At 40.4% G+C, this 16,570-nt stretch overlaps 6 protein-coding genes across 6 annotated transcripts; 3 read left to right on the plus strand and 3 right to left on the minus strand.

Moving 5' to 3' along the window:
* Positions 1–86: 86 nt before the first annotated feature.
* VTP21DRAFT_9650 (uncharacterized protein) lies at positions 87–1,371 on the minus strand (the record flags this gene model as incomplete). The annotated part of the gene is made up of 3 exons (XM_069400630.1): positions 87–155; positions 208–642; positions 1,144–1,371. 3 exons carry the CDS (start codon positions 1,369–1,371, stop codon positions 87–89), a joined length of 732 nt encoding a protein of 243 aa, XP_069245504.1.
* A 626-nt stretch (positions 1,372–1,997) lies between these two features.
* Positions 1,998–3,725, minus strand: VTP21DRAFT_9651 (uncharacterized protein; the record flags this gene model as incomplete). Its single annotated transcript, XM_069400631.1, has 1 exon — positions 1,998–3,725. The coding sequence occupies one exon, from the start codon at positions 3,723–3,725 to the stop codon at positions 1,998–2,000; it is 1,728 nt and encodes a 575-aa protein (XP_069245505.1).
* Positions 3,726–5,826: 2,101 nt separating this feature from the next.
* On the plus strand, positions 5,827–6,430 carry VTP21DRAFT_9652 (uncharacterized protein; the record flags this gene model as incomplete). The annotated part of the gene is made up of 2 exons (XM_069400632.1): positions 5,827–6,223; positions 6,315–6,430. 2 exons carry the CDS (start codon positions 5,827–5,829, stop codon positions 6,428–6,430), a joined length of 513 nt encoding a protein of 170 aa, XP_069245506.1.
* Positions 6,431–7,196: 766 nt separating this feature from the next.
* Positions 7,197–8,222, minus strand: VTP21DRAFT_9653 (uncharacterized protein; the record flags this gene model as incomplete). The annotated part of the gene is made up of 1 exon (XM_069400633.1): positions 7,197–8,222. The coding sequence occupies one exon, from the start codon at positions 8,220–8,222 to the stop codon at positions 7,197–7,199; it is 1,026 nt and encodes a 341-aa protein (XP_069245507.1).
* Positions 8,223–8,331: 109 nt separating this feature from the next.
* Positions 8,332–12,623, plus strand: VTP21DRAFT_9654 (uncharacterized protein; the record flags this gene model as incomplete). The annotated part of the gene is made up of 10 exons (XM_069400634.1): positions 8,332–8,362; positions 8,441–8,529; positions 8,596–8,796; positions 9,611–9,812; positions 9,956–10,170; positions 10,255–10,818; positions 10,923–11,015; positions 11,073–11,405; positions 11,508–11,834; positions 12,345–12,623. 10 exons carry the CDS (start codon positions 8,332–8,334, stop codon positions 12,621–12,623), a joined length of 2,334 nt encoding a protein of 777 aa, XP_069245508.1.
* A 1,926-nt stretch (positions 12,624–14,549) lies between these two features.
* On the plus strand, positions 14,550–15,467 carry VTP21DRAFT_9655 (uncharacterized protein; the record flags this gene model as incomplete). Its single annotated transcript, XM_069400635.1, has 1 exon — positions 14,550–15,467. One exon carries the CDS (start codon positions 14,550–14,552, stop codon positions 15,465–15,467), a length of 918 nt encoding a protein of 305 aa, XP_069245509.1.
* Positions 15,468–16,570: the final 1,103 nt, after the last annotated feature.

Genomic DNA, 16,570 nt, shown 5'->3' on the forward strand with positions numbered 1-16,570 from the left:
ATGCGGCATACTGTAACCCTTCATCCCATTGACTCTCTGTGCCCTTTTTAGTGCCCGTAGAGCATCATGTGTATTTCTACACGTTTTTAGATGCTCAAATAGATGGTCGGGATCTTGCCGGCGCTCTTGAGGACGGTAGGTGCCGAGAATCGACTCTGCACATAGTTGGATGGCATGAAGAAGATGCCCTTCCGCTTCTTCTATCACCTCCTGGGCTTCCTCTGGTTGCGAGTTGGTGAAAAAGGTAGCAAGATTAGCCAGAGGTTGGGTGAGTGTGCGAGTTAAGTGCGAGTAGGTAGACTGGAAGAGCCTCAATGTTGGTGCATCCTCCAAATACTTTAGATAATACCGGGGAATGCTCGCCTGGCTTGGCAGGCCACGAAAAGCGTTGTTCTCAACTGGAATTTTGACAACCAGCTGCAGAAGATAGAGATGGTCGGTGTCCACTGGGGGATCAATTGCAGAATAGTTTACATTTATGACGAGATCCGAATGAACAAACGTGTGGTCCACCATGTTCTGGCTTTTTTCCTCGGCCTCCAATGTCAGAGGTGACAGGGACCACTTGGCCACATAGTCGCAAAACAGGTCAACTGCGCTTCCTAGGGGACTCCTCCAATTGCCGCATATATCCCTATGAACCTAAACAAATCGTATTTACCGAAATTTTTATTTCCATGTTCATTCCATTATCTGCTTCAATTTCCCTAGCAATTACGCCGGGATCTAAATCAGCAATTTGTGACACGCTTGACCATGGGCATTGGTCTTCGATCCCTTGGTCGTGGATTCCATGTGTAATTTGAATTCCATCACTAGGTGAGAGGAAATTCTTAATACCGGTGCCAGAATAATGCCCGATGAATATAAAACATCAAAAAATAAAAGTTAGCTATACAATATATATCCTGTAAAGAAACTCAAAAGTTTATGATGAGGTTATGCGGAAACAAAAAACTAATGTTATCTCATACTGGGGCACTTATAGTTAAAGCGAAGTCAAATTTAGCATCTCCATCTGACCCCCCCCCCTGAGCCTTTTGTCGGGTTTTTTTTCCGGTGATTATGTGCTCGAGGCGCTTCCCCCCAATTTTGTTGAAGATTTTCAAGCTCGGCCGGGTCAGTGTTTGGTACGGGCTTTACCTGTTCACATGATTCAGCTTTTTCGGTTGCAGCAGCATCTAGCTGCTGTTTTAACCGCGCTCTCCTAGCACGAGCTTCCAGTCGCTTTTTTTCTCGCCGTTTAGCGGCTCTAATCGGATCCGCCATAATACGTGCATAAAGTTCGCGTTGACGACGTGCATCCCCTTCTCTGATCTTTTTTCTTTTCTCCGCTAATTCATCTTCGGCGCTATTTCTATTTGTATCCATGCTGTTTGAGATTTCGAGAAATTTTAGCTCTGTAGAATACACGACTTAGGCTCTTTAATAATGTCGTGCGTATCTCTGCAATAATATCATTGTTATTAACTTATTATGGCTTAGCTATTACTTTGTTATTTTCTGGTGTAATTTTTATGGGAAGATATATTCATCGGAGATTACATATTCTTTTCTTATTTAAAAACCACTCATTGATTCCTTTTGCTCCTCACCGATCTCTATATTTTATTAAGATCGCCTGTCTACCATTTGAGCCCTGTTACACAATTCTCGTAATAATGACCAACTCCTTCCTACAAAAATTTTTGAATATTATTTCCAAGACACGTGTCCAGTTTTTTGGAATAAATAATTTTTTCGACATTTGTTCACTATGAACCCAAGGGACGAATAAAATTCCACAGAGCACGTTTCCCGGTTTCCATATTCCGTATGTTAAATTATACGTGAGCCAAATGGTGCTTTTGATATTAGATTACTAAAAATCCTTTAAAGTTTACACGGAGTTTAATTAGGGTGGCTTTTTGCAGGGAGAAAAGAAAAATACTTTAATTTTAATCGCAGAATGTCCTATAAGTGTTGGAGAAATTGAAGGGTTGAATGATACACTGTATTTAATGAGCGAGACAATTGAGATTTTCTGTCCAGTATTCACTTCCTACGCACTTATTGCAAGTAAACAAATCGGTAGGATCTATCTCCTTCTTAACTTCCCTAAGCTGCTGGTAATTGCTGCCGAAGAATGCAAATTGCCAATTGGGTTCGTTTGGATCAGCCTCATTCACGTAACATCCTGATCCCGGCGTAATATCCCGTAGCGGTTGTGTAGCATTCCTCAAACTTTGGGTTGCATATTTTCTCTCTACTTCGGTTGCGTTATCCATCGTGCCTCCCATCGCGTACACATGCCATAGAGCCTTCCTCCAAGCTGGGTTAACAGAAGTGTCATTTCCCCCAGCTCGCGCTACTGCACCTCCAGCAACGAAATTGCCGATTACACCACTTATAGTGTTTTTGATTATCTTTGATAAAATGTCTGCGAGTTGATCGACATCAGCATCGGTTTCGAAGTTTTTTCTAGGAATCAATCTGGAGCTAAGTTGCACGTTATACCCGGCTGGTTCTTTGCACGAAGGGTAATCATGACAGATCTTGGAGAGCTGCCAGTCATAGAAAGATGAGAAAGCGGTGATATTTTCAGAGTAGGATACACCAGTATGATATTTGATGATGTTAACAAGTGTGGCAAAGGAGTCTTTAGCAAAAGTCGTATTCGTGCCTAGGGAAAGATAGTTGATACTAATTTGCTTATCCTTCAGATTAAAATAACCTCCCCATCCTGCATCCGATAGATATGGGGTGATTTTAATGAATGTTCTTAATATGTCTTTATAGCTGGCTAGATCCGTAGCGTTAATAATATAGCGTGCGCCTATAACATTGTCGGGGGCTTTGTGCGTCTTGTGGGTGGCAGATATGACAACTCCAAAAGTTCCTCCTCCTCCTCCGCGAAGTGCCCAGAAGAGATCTTTATTTTGACAGGCATTTGCAATGCGAAGCTGACCATCAGCAGTTACCACGGTGTACTGCAGGATGTTATCCGCGCTTAAACCAAACGTAGGAGACAGTGGGCTATGACCACCACCCTGAACATACCCTCCTGCTGCCCCCACTGTTAAAGATGATCCGCCCACTATCACTAATTTTCGTGTTTCAGCGGCTCGATACACATCTCCCCATCGAACCCCGGCCTCTACTGTAACAGCAGAGGTTCCTTGATTAACATTACACCCCTCTGGAATGAAGCTATCATAAAAAGTGATATTTCGGAGATAGTGCGTCCAAATACTCAATGAACCGGGCGCAGTGCTCCTGCCAAGGAAATCGTGACCAGTATTCTTAATAATAATTCGTAGATTATGTTGCGCTGCAAATATTACCGCTTTTTGAATTTCAGCTCCGCTCGTAACATTAACGGAGTATACGGGAACCGCTCCCTGCAAGCATGGTGTTGTTCTATTATCAGTATTCAAGCAGCCAATATTCCCATCGATTTCCCACCCAGTCCACACTAAACCTCCCGGTTGCTCCTCGCGCCAGAGAGCGTCATTCCAATTTTTCTTTACTAAATCGCAAGCTGCTTCATTGTAATGGGGATCATGACAAGGATATGCAATAGGTGTGGTTGATAATAGATGTCCTCCAACTGAAGCATTAAATCGCTCCCAAAGTTGGTCGGTCGGCCAGCAAGTATCGCCTGGTTGGCAGCGGCATCTTTGAGCGATGGCTGTGAGGGAGATTGTAGAAATGCATAATATTAAACTGAAAAGAGACAAAATCATTGTTTTTAATTGAGGTAGTATTTATTGTGAAGTTAAGGTACTGTATTTATACAAAGAAGTGCCAAGTATCCAGTCACTAGCCACACTGGCTCGTTCAGAACATTCTATTATACCTTGTTGTAAAAGTACATTGAATAACGCTTATTGATTATTTCATACTATAATAAGCAGCGACTACAGTATTACTAAACTTCGACTCATCTACAAAAATACTAGAATTGTCCTAGACCACGTCATTTTTTTTTTTTTTTGCGAGATATCTCGGACATATCTGGCCAAGAAATGGACTGAAAAATTAGTCACAGTCAACTAGATCAAAATACCACTTTTGATCCATTTAAATACAGCCGCGTAGGGTTGTAAATTGGTATTTTATTTTTTTCTGACGAGCTGTCGGATATGTCGGATACATCAGAAATCCGTGTTTTTTGTATTTTATCGGTGTTTTTTGTATTTTGTTTTTTCTAGCCAAGCCCCATATGTGACGGGGGTTTTTAGTTGGAGAGAAAGATTTAACTCCTCATTGATTTACTACAATCTCAAATGTACCTATATATATCCAATAAATGATGACGTAGCTACGTAGACACAGAGATTAAGAAGATCTGAAAGTAACATATGTAACACCATAGAAGCCTCGATTGTGACGGGGGTTTTTAGTTGGAGAGAAAGATTTAACTCCTTATTAATTTATTACAATCTCAAATGTACGTATATATATCCAATAAATGATGATGTAGCTACGTAGACAGAGATTAAGAAGATCTGAAAGTAACATATGTAACATCGATCTAAGCTGTGAATAAGCCATCAATTACATATATGGAAAAATTTCATTACACTTGAAATTTAGAGTAATCTTTTAAAAAGAAGTTCCATTGCAAGGTTCTTATATTTCCTGTCAGATTTAGTTGAAAATGGATTGTAATAAGAGTCCTCTTTGGGAATCCGTTGAGATAATTGAACGCAAGCACAAAAGCTCTTTTGTCCGTTGTATTCATTGCAATGAAAAATTTTGGGCGACAGGTGCGAATCGTATCAAAACCCAGCTATTAAAATGTCAGAGCCCCGAAGATGATGAAAATGCTGATATAGCAATATCAGAAACGTCGTCAGACTCGGATTGTGAGGCCACAAGTCTAGGAAAACGTAATTACGTCGCAACTGAATTTGATGAAAACGATATTGCTGAGCTTGATCTGCTCGCAAATGCATTCTATAGTGAAGATGTATCCTTTAATTTTATAGAAAATAATTACTTTATCCGATTTATAAAGAAATTGAATCCTAACTATACTCCTTTCTCACGCTATAGGCTTGCGAATCCGCTTTTATCCAAAACATAAGAAGATGTTAAACAGAAAGTTGAACACAGCCTGAAAACTAGCGAGAACATATATCTTATAACTGATTCATGGACAAATATCAGAAGGGAATCTATAATGAATTTTGTGATAACTACACCTAAACCCTTTTTCTATGATACTATATCTACGGGCACTAATCGGCATACAGGAGAATAGATTGCAAGTGAAATATCCAAAGTAATTAGAAGGATTGGTGTAGAAAAAGTCAAGGCAATAGTGACTGATAATGCGGCAAATATGAAAGCAGCCTGGAGTATACTTGATAAGGAGTTTAGCAATCTTGTGTGCTCTGATTGTGCTTCACATGCTACTAACTTACTGCTAATGGTTGTTTTGAGCCTTCCATGGGCATCGAGCACAATTGGCGAAGTGAAAACAATTGCAAAATGGTTTCGAAATCACTCGGTTCCTTATTCTATTCTCAAGAGGGTCCAAAAAGAAAAGCTCGGACATGAAATTGCACTTGCGCTTCCGGTTGAGACGCGGTGGCTCTCTTATTCAAAATGCTTGGAATCCGTTTTGGCTTCGCGCATTCCCCTCCAAATAGCAGCCTTGGAACTCACTGCTCATCCAAATAGAGGCAATGAAGTATTGAATTGTTTACTTCAAATTTCTTGGTGGAATAAGCTGGAGGAGCTGAGAAATTTGGTCAACCCAATTACGGCTGTAATTACAGATTTTGAGAAAGACATCGCCTTTCACTTGGTAACCAATATTACTTTTCATTAATGAAAATGACTGTAATGCGTCCAAGTGATCAGAGCAAAGACTTGCCAGAAAAGATTGCTGCTCGGTTCAATTTTATAAAAAAGCCAGTGATGACAGTGGCTCACGTGCTCGATCCTAAGCATTCAGTCTTCACTTATAAAAAAAAATCATTAGAAGAGATACAACAATATTTATCCGAAAGATATCCCGAAGAAGAGGCAGATGAAATATACACAGATTTGCTGCTCTTTAATACGAAATCAGCACCATTTAATTCCCGTTACCTCTGGTCTGCTGCCAAAAATATAGATCCCATAGCTTGGTGGAACGCACATGAGAAACTCTCGCCAAAGTTAGCGAAGCTAGCCATCATTGCCTGCTTCATCAGCTGCTTCAGAAAGAAGCTGGTCAACATTCGGGTTCGTACACAATGGAAATAGGAATCGAATGAAAAACCGAAGAGCATTTAATTTGGTGTATATTTACTCCAATTTGCGCATTCTAAATAGGTTAGGTGATTCTCAGTTCTGGTTTACTGAAGAGGAAGAGGAAGAGAAAGAGGAAGAGGTGGAGGAAGTGAAGGAGTACATCGACAATATGTCCCAAGAAAAAGATATTCCAGAAAATTAATGCGGCTCAACGTGCGAATGGTGAAGCATGTCTTTCTCAAAACCTGCAATTACAGACATTATTGAGTTGACTAAATCACTCAGCTTTCCCGATTTAATCCACAAAGAATATTCTTTTATTGATCGTAATATCTTGAATTAAGGTCATTATTGTATATAATATGGGCGATATAAATAATTGGAAATTATGATATTATATTATATATCAGTATTTTTTCGCATATTTGTCTTCTATTCATTCATTTTCGAGAGTTTATATATGATATGAGATATAGTCTTATTTTCTTTATAATTTGGTGTTAAAATATAGCTATATTCCCTAGGAAAATCCATGTGGCTGATTACAAGTAATACAGCCCCGTCCGAAATTGGAGGAATACCCAAGCCACATCTCCTTGGACGCCAAATGTTTCATCATCTCCTTATAAAATTAGAGTGGAAGAGCTATTATAAAAAAACTGCAGAGCCTACACTTTTTTTAGGGATATGTGCATGCCATGTTTAACAAACAAAAGTTGGCGCTCTGGGAAGTTGAAGTTATAAAAAGTGCATTTCTACATAATTAAATATCTTACAATATAGCTACTATTTTGATCGATCATTGGGGTGTTCACGCTTCCAGCTTATTCGGATTATTTTATTATTTTATTTATTAACTGGCTACTAAAACCATTAACCAATCACAATGCGCTATTTCGCTTATTTATGATAAAAATAATCCGAATAAGCGGAAGCGTGAACACCCCCATTATTTTCTCTTTTACTACCTAATACTTTGTGTGCCCTCCCTTAGCGAAGCACATAGCGCGTATCCTCTCCGGCATGCTTGCGTAGAGTTTTCCGATGTATTCCTTATCGATGCTTTCCCACTCTGTTTCAATTCGTTCCCATAACTCATCTTTGCTTTTGGGCATTCTGCGATAATTGGCAAGTCTTCGCTTTAATTCACTCCACATGTGCTCCATGATATTGAGATCGGGAGACTGCGAAGGCCACTCTAGTACCTGTAGCTTGTTGTCTTGAAGCCAGGCTTTAGTGATATTAGCTGTATGCTTGGGGTCATTATCATGTTGGAATATCACTTCCGACTTGTCGACCCCATAATATTCCAAAGTCCATCTATATTCTTCACTGAGAATCTTATAATAAAGTTGAGCATCGAGCCCTTCGTTGATTCGACAGAGGTAGCCAACTCCATGTGCTGTAGTACAGCCCCACGCCATCAGGTAACCACCCCCGTGTTTTAGAGTAGGTTGGATATGACGGCTACGAAGAGGACCGCCCTTGTGCTTGTAATAGTATTGTTTGCCTCCCTCATTCGCGAGTGTTATTTTCGTTTCATCAGAAAATATTACTCGCTTCCAATCTTCTTCAGTCCAATGAAGATGCTTCTTTGCAAACTCCAGACGCCTTCGACGATGTGAAGCTGTAAGAAGAGGCTTCTTTGGACGAACTCGAGTGAGCAGTTCATTTCTTTGGATGATCCTCTTTACGTTGCTAGTTGACACATCCATATCGTATTCGGCTTTCAGGAGTTCTGTCACCTCGGTTGCATTTTTACACCGGCCGGATACTAATAGTGTAGCAATCTTTCTTTCATCTCTTTCACTCAGATTTCGAGGGCGACCGGCAGATGGCCTCTTAAGGTCAGGACGTTGCCTCGCTTCCTCTCTGACGACCTTTGCTGCCGTGGTATGATGTATATTCAGAGCATCTGCAATCATTCGTGAGGAGGCCCCTTCTTTTGCGCGCTGGATAATACTAGCGCGGATCTTGTTTGGGATGGGTTTCATCCTGGCAGCTCTTATTAATATTGTTATTAGAGAATAAATATATATATAAATATATATATATAATTCTTACTTAGGCCTAGCCTAAGTCTAACCCATATGCCAATCCGACATGGACAATGATAGCACGAGTTCTTCGGAAGGTGATGTTGGAACAAGTGAACCTAACGATAGTAACTCCATATTAGCCATCAGCCCCATGGTTTTCTTCTTTTCTACAGATGAAACTGGAGGGTCCGATCAAGATACCGGAGAAGGCAATTCGTCTGGCAGCAACACAGACAAAGCACCCACTGAAGATCAGATCACGGTATTTGACCGCTTGGCGCATCTCAGGGAATAATTGAGAAAAAAGATTGCTTCTCTAGATACACAGGAATTGCTGCTACGCGGCAAAGGGAGACTGGCTAAGCATCGCAACTATTCCTCAGCGCAAAAGAAATGGTGTGCAGCAAACAATACCCCGCCTTTCCAAGCCCCAACGTTGGCAATAGCTGCCTTTTTGGTTGAGCAACACAAGGAAAAGTCACAAAGTCTTATCAACTTTATCGTTCAGCGATCGGAGAGATCCAATCGGGTGGAAACCCTCATCAGGACCCCTTGGTCGTCGAGGTTCTTAGATAAATAGCTAGAGAGGCACCACCCATCAATCTTGCCGAGAGACCCTTAGACATCTCCCCGATTATTGATCATTTTAAAAAGACGACAAACTCGACATTTGATTTGCTCGCACTCACGTACAAACTGACATGATTATTCGCAATGGTCACATTTTCAAGAGTCTCCGACTTGGATCGCATGGACTCTCAGTCTATAGTCAATAGTCCTTGATTTTTGCAAAGAATATATTAATCAATCTTTTTCTTGAATTACTTGAATTGGAATATTTGGAACTCCGAACACTCCAGTGCTCGAGAAATCTTACACTTTGGTAGCGACGACTTCGATCTAATGACGTGAAACTACGAGAATCCAGAAATCTTAAATAAGACACCAGACCCTAGATACCAGAATTATTTTACGAAACAGCAACATTGAAATAATGGAACCGATTTTTGTACCAACACCTTTACGTATGCCTGAACCCGCCAGATTTAGTGGCAGACATTAGCTTAATGTACGCGAATAGATTGATCAAGTTGAGAACTATTTTGTGGGAACGAATCCTCCTGAACATATGAAGGACCCGTATGCCATCGCTCTATTCCAAGATGAAGCCCTTATTTGGTGGAGACACTTAAAAATATAAGGCGAGTGCCAACGGAGTGGGAAACCTTTAAAAACGAGGCCATCATCATCTTTCAACCTATTAACTCGGTTAATCATGCGAGGGATAAGCTTAAGACAACGACAGAGCGTACAGGAGTATGCTGTAACCTTACGTTCACTAGCAACGCAAATTCCAAGCAACTGAGAAGGAACTTGTCGACAAGATTATTCGTGGATTGAAACTGCGAACAAGAGAGGAAATAAAATACAAGAATCCGTCCACCTTAAACGATGCAGTTAGAGAAGCTGAGCGTTACGATGCCGTTTATTTCCGAGACCGTAATCGCCCCGAACTCAATTTTCGCGCCTCGACTAGTCGCGAAAGTCATAACTGACCACGACCAATGGAACTCGAAGCGATCCAAAAACATAAAAGGCTCAATGAGAACGAAAAGGAACGACTGAGAAAGAGCGGATCGTGTTTTTTCTGTCGCGAGAAAGGTCACATTGATCAAGCCTGTCCTAAGAAAGCGAGAAGCGCACAATCATCGTCGGAAAAATTCAAGTCCCGGTGCTGATAGGGATCTCCATTGGGACCGAAGGTGAAAATATTTTATCCGACAATTCCCCACCATCCCAATTCAACACAACGAATCAACACGGAGTCCTTCTGATGAATCGAGGATTTCTAGATAAATACCCGGTCAAGGTTCTCGTTGATGGAGGAGCGTCTGACAACTTTGTGACTAAAGGTCTAGCCTATTGTTTTGACAACAAGATAATTGAAACCCCTAGTTTTGAATTATCTTTCGCCAACGGTTAAAAGCAGATCTGTAGCCGAAAACTCGTGGACGTTCACCTACGATTTGGAGATTATGAGCAAGTACTTAACTTTGTTGTCGCCTATCTTCCACATTATGATATCGTCTTGGGGAAGCTTTGGTTGGCTGAAAACAACTCTCAGATCAATTGGAGAGAAAATATGGTAACAATCTGGTACAAGGATCAAGAGATCATGCTCAAGGATACGCAGTGCAATAGTGTGGAAATACTAACTGCAATGCAGTTCAAGCGCGTCACCAAAGGTCACAAAATTTATGCGGTAATATTGAAGGAAGAAAACGACGCAGAACCACCTCAACTCAATATGAACAAGGATATCGGGGAAATAATCGCCAGCTACGAGAATGTATTTCCTAATGAGTTGCCAGCCGGATTACCACCAGAAAGAACCGTTGATCATCACATTGAACTCGCACCAGGTACCGAACCATCGTCAAAGGCGACATATCGATTAAGCTATCCTGAGATGGACAAAATGCATAGGCAGCTGCAAGAATTGCTTCGAAAAGGTTTCATCCAGCCCAGCAATTCACTATTCGGCGAGCCAGTGATATTCGCTAAAAAAAGGTGCCGACCTAAGGATGTGCAGCGACTTTGGATCGCGAGTTTGCATGGAGTGACAACTGTGCAATATTGTTTCAATTACTGAAGACCAAGTTAATCACGGCACCGACAATCAAGGTCCCGAACCCGAACGAGAAATTTATTGTAATCACGAACGCGTCAGATTTTGCCATCGGTGCTGTACTTTTCCAAAATAACTCGTCTGACAATGTGTTACACCCTGTTGCATTCGAATAGCATAAGCTATCGGCAAGCGACCAGAATTACGCAACACGCAAGAAGGAGCTTTTCGCGATAGTACGTGAATTGAGAACCTGGAGACATTATTTACACGGACAAACGTTCACTGTTTATTCGGATCACGCGTTACTCAGATATTTTCAAACGCAACCAACATTCACGCGCAGACAAGCGAGATGGGTGGAGACACTTCAAGAATTTCAGTTCGAGATTAAATATCAACCGGGACGCAACAACACCGTAGCCGACGCACTCTCAAGACGACCAGACTTCAGAGTTAACACGATATCAACACTACTACCTCCGGACGATGTGAAAGAAGTTATACTTGTAAGTAACAAGTACAATGATGATCCAGCTTTCACTGATATCTACAAATACCTTAGAAGCCTTGAATTGCCGTTACCACGATAACTTGCGCATGTCATCAAGGGTTTCTGTGTAAGGAACAATTTTCTCTTCTTCGGGGAAGGAGAGAGTAAAAATCAGTTATGCATCTCTAACGACAAGGAACTACAGTGGCAAATTCTTCGCGAGAATCATGATATTACGATCGCTGGACACTTAGGGATTGAGAAGACATGCGAGCGGATTCATCGATTTTTCTACTGGCCCAGATCACGAGATGCCGTCAAGAAATACGTGAAGAGTTGCGAGATATGGCAAAGGACCAAGACGAGCAACAATCTTCCAACAGGATTTCTTCAACCACTCGAGACTCCAACGCAAAAGTGGCAACAAGTATTGGTGGACTTGATTGTACATCTGCCAAGAACTAGAAAGGGATACGACGCGATAGTAGTATTCGTTGATCGACTCATGAAAATGGCACACTTTTCTCTAACAACCACGTCAGCGAACGAGCCAGGGATAGCGAGAATATTATTCGACACTTTTTTCAAATTGCATGAATAACCACAAGTGAGATTATCAGTTCGAGATTGACGATTTATTAGTAACTTCTGGAAGGCACCACATAATTATTTAGGAAAGAAGTTCGCGACATCAACAGCATATCACCGACGGTCAGACGGAGAGGACCAACCGCACCCTAGAACAAATGCTGCGAGCATACGTTGCATATTGACAAGACGATTGGGATGAGTGTTTGAATGCCGCAGAGTTCGCATACAACAACGCGAAACAAGTGTCAACGAGAATGAGCCCATTTTTACTTAACGCGGGACAAAACCCAATAGTACCGTCAAGCCTTTTGAACTTCACGCCACACCGGATCAACGTTCAAGCAACTGACGACTTAATCCTCAGAATGTCAAAACTAAAAGCGCTTCAGATAATTTGTCAATTGCGAAATCACGTCACGCCCAGTACGCAAACCAAGATTGCAGAGAAGAAGAATTCAACATCGGGTACAAGGTCATGATTTCGACGGCGAACATCCAACTTGCATCACAACGACCTACGAGAAAGTTACAGCACAAGTTCATCGGACCATACGAGAATATAAATAAGATATCGCCCGTAGTTTACAAAGTCAAGTTGCCCGAGTCACTTAGGATTCATCCAGTTTTTAACGTCCATTTCTGAAGCGATACCACAAGAGCCCACAAGAATATGCGAGCAGAGTTGTTCAGCCACCGCCGCCAGTCGAAACAGAAGAAGGACTTTAATACGAAGTCGAGCGCGTCATAGACAAGAGAACAAGGAAATTCGGCCGCAACGAACGAGTTGAGTATTTAATCAAATGGATTGGCTACGACGAAACGGAATCTACCTGGGAACCTTTGCGGAATTTAGAATATACACAACGAGCAATAGAGGAATACGAAAATTCGGCTAATTAACTTTAAAATTACCCGAACGGTGATTTTTAAGAAGGGGAGAGATTGTTGGAGAACGACCAGGCGTGACTGGTAGTCCGAATATATTCCAGATATTATATGTGTTACGTCAGTTAATAGCACACTTGTACGAGCACGCGCCTTACATGTACGAGCATGCGTCTCACCATCTTTATTTCTTTTTATATCCTACCCTATCCCATCAGATATATATATAGTATGTGCTTTCTCTCTTTTTAATCAAGTAGTGTGTGTTATTTGTGTTATCCCTTCTATCTGTCTTCTTTCCTTTTATTAATATACTCTTAATCAGTTCCAACAGAGATGTAATGATTTGACTTTATTTTTCATATTTACAGAACATAATTATAATAATGTCTTGCCTTATATAATGTTTTAGCTTTGTAATATTTACGCCAGTTTTATATTAGCCATTTAATACCAACTTGTATTATGTAAAGAATATATTTTGAAGTTTATTAATAGTCCTTGAGTTTTGTAAAGAATAAATTAACCAATCTTTTCTTTAATTACTTGAATTGGAAAATTTGGACCTCCGAACCCTCCAGAACTCGAGAAATCTTACACTATGCCTTAGCACAGGACACGCCGCTTGAATCTACAGTATACTGAAAGCAGCTAACTGGACCTCAGCAATAATTTCGAACGCTTCTATCGCAGGGCTGAGATGGATATCCTCGTAAGAGATACCCTTACGACGAAACACCATCCAGGCTCACGCCCAAAGAGAGTTAGCCTTCACAGGTCCTAATAAAATAAAAAAAAAACTCTATGGTTAAAGATAGACGTTCAAATCTATAAGAAGACGTCTCTCAAGATGATGATTCTTCGACCGTCCCAAGAAGAAGCGAGAAAAGTAACTCAAAAAAAGCATAATAAAAAAAGGAAAATAATTTTTGAGGGAGGGGAGGGAAGCGTGGACTGCTGAATTTGCCTTGTCCATTTCCCTTAAGCCATCACATAGGCTTAAGTAAGAACTATCGCAGTTATCCTGATACTTCAGTGTGCGAATTTATATATATCCTAATGTAACCGCCCACTTTAAAGCTTTCAATTTGCTCGTGTATAGGCATACATGGTAATCTTCCAAATTAGTAGATGACACTGACATAGAGCCTAACGGACTCAGCCCCTCTATTTGGAACGTCAATTAGATAGGGCAGATTCGAAAATTCTCTATAGAACCCTCGGTTATATCGGATGAATTTTAAATTTAAATAAATTTCAGACTGGTTGGTGCCTATATGGATATCAATCCTTCTAGAACCGGATGAAATTTTACGCCTCATTAACTTCGGAGATTTTGAACTGCCCAAGAATTTATCATGTGTTTTCGAAATTTCTAAAATTTTGCATGTCCTGGCGTAAAGCTTACAAATGGTGTGCATATTTTTTCGAACGGCAAGTAAAAAAGCAAAGGCGTAATAATCTAACTTACAGTATCAGTCGTTTTCTTCTGGGCCAGACAATTCAAGAATAATAGCATTAATAATATAATCGACACACCGGCAAAATGAGACATTACTAATTTAGATCAAGTTACTCCTCATTGTAGCAATATAGAATGTCAGTTTGATCGGTGAAATGTTCGGATAATTCACAATAATAAAAGGGCTCAGAACACTCGATAAACTTGTCTACTCTATGTAAAATGTACTTCATCGCACTTTTTGTTTTGGCTCAGTTTGCCTATACTATTATTTTATCGTCTGCCCACGAGGATACCACAAATCCTTTCGTTTTGGCTCGACGAGATTTACAAGCCAGAAGGTGTGCGACTCATGTGGAGAAACGACATCAAATTGCTCACTTTCGCCGAACTCAGCATCTCAATCGACGAAGACTGGAGCTTCCGGGCATTCTTATCAATAAAAACGCCTACTATTCCAGTATCCAAAACACTACATGCGTGCTTGCGCCAGAAGTAACCGTCGGACCTTTCTACCGTGATGGAGAGCTAATTCGATCCAATATTACCGAAGGCCAACGTGGTATCCCTTTGACACTCGATATAAGCCTAATTAATATCAATACTTGTGAACCCATTGAGGGTGCTTTCATCGATATCTGGCACGCTAATGCAACTGGTTTCTACTCGGCTTTTAATAACACTTCACTTATGAAGCTTGACAAGGCCAACGACCAAAGTGGATCACTGAGTTTTTTGAGAGGTGTTCAACCCACTGATTCGGATGGAATTGCTGAATTCAAAACAATTATCCCAGGTTGGTATCGTGGTCGAGCAGTCCATATTCATTCCATGGTTCACATCAACGGAATGGCTCTATACAATGGCACTCTAACAGGTGGTACTGTCGCTCATGTCGGAGTGTTTTACTTTCCAGAAGATTTTTACAGACAAATTGAGGGTCTCGAAGTGTATAACACAAACAAAATAGAACGGGTGCTCAATGACCAAGACAATATTTTCCATCAGGCTTCTGAAGGGGGATATAGTCCTTACTTGGATCTTGCACTGGTTGGAAAATATATCACTGACGGAGTTGTTGCATACATTAATGTTGGGGTTGATCCAACTGCAGATAACAGCGATATGGCAAAGTGGTGAAAGTTTGCCTTCTATAGGTACGACTCTTTTTGCTATTTAATACTCGACAATAACTTTACATTACCCTTGGGTCGTTTGTAACATAACCGAGGCACAACTTCATTCATATTTAATAACCTTCTTTTTATTTATAAAGTTCAATAAATCAATAAAACAGGGTTAATAGTAGGATGACTCACCTGCATGTATTGAATTTCATAGCGTGAGTTAAGGTTTTTTGTCACTAAATTTTATTACTTAGTTGCAATTTTGCTGTAATCACGGATAATCTCGATAATTGCACTGATTTACTCTTAGGTTCTGGCTGTAGGTTGCAGTCAAATGTAAAATTTATGCAGATGAATCTATATGATACATAAACATATTAATAAATAAAAATAAATGGAATTTTCTAGCAAGAAGTCACAATATCCAATAATAATATTATTATTGGTAGTATCCTGCAATAATATTTGGTCAAGAGAAAAAAATTCATTTCTAAATGAATTTTTCTCTGAATTAACTGGTATACATATACGGGATAGTAATTTCCAATAATTTTTGACCAAGAATAAGGTCTTGGTCATCTCTTGCGTTTAGATTACTGATAACTATAATGTGTCAGACTATCCACTCCAGTTACTAATTTGAGATTGAGGCAAAATATATCGACTGGAAGTCAGAGTGAAAGACTTGCCAGCAATGGTGAGGGAATCGTGCTTGAGATCGGCATATTGATAACCTAAGGGCATTATTCTTCTTAGCTTACACTGAAAGGAGAGGTGGACATAATAGGTGTATAAGTAATGGATCCGGTGTATTTGTTTGAATCGACGTCTCCAAGCGTGAGTCCACCATTGCTAGTGGTAGTTTCACACTCAGAAAAGAGGTTCAAAGTAAACACTTAGTAGAATCTATCTGGTACCTAAAAAGGCACCAACATTATTGTCAGTATCCCGTCTTCTATTGCATGCTCCTGGTATCATCATCAACAGCGGTATTGATTAAATATCATTGAATTATGCATCATCAAAACTTAACCTCAAGATTATTCGTAGTCTTGCGACGATCCAGCTTTGTCACATTTGACTGCGCCGCTTAATTACTCAACCAGCAAAATATGA

Source organism: Calcarisporiella thermophila (genome assembly GCF_041956535.1).
Source record: "Calcarisporiella thermophila strain CBS 279.70 unplaced genomic scaffold VTP21scaffold_50, whole genome shotgun sequence".
Classification (NCBI taxonomy): Eukaryota; Fungi; Calcarisporiellomycota; class Calcarisporiellomycetes; order Calcarisporiellales; family Calcarisporiellaceae; genus Calcarisporiella; species Calcarisporiella thermophila.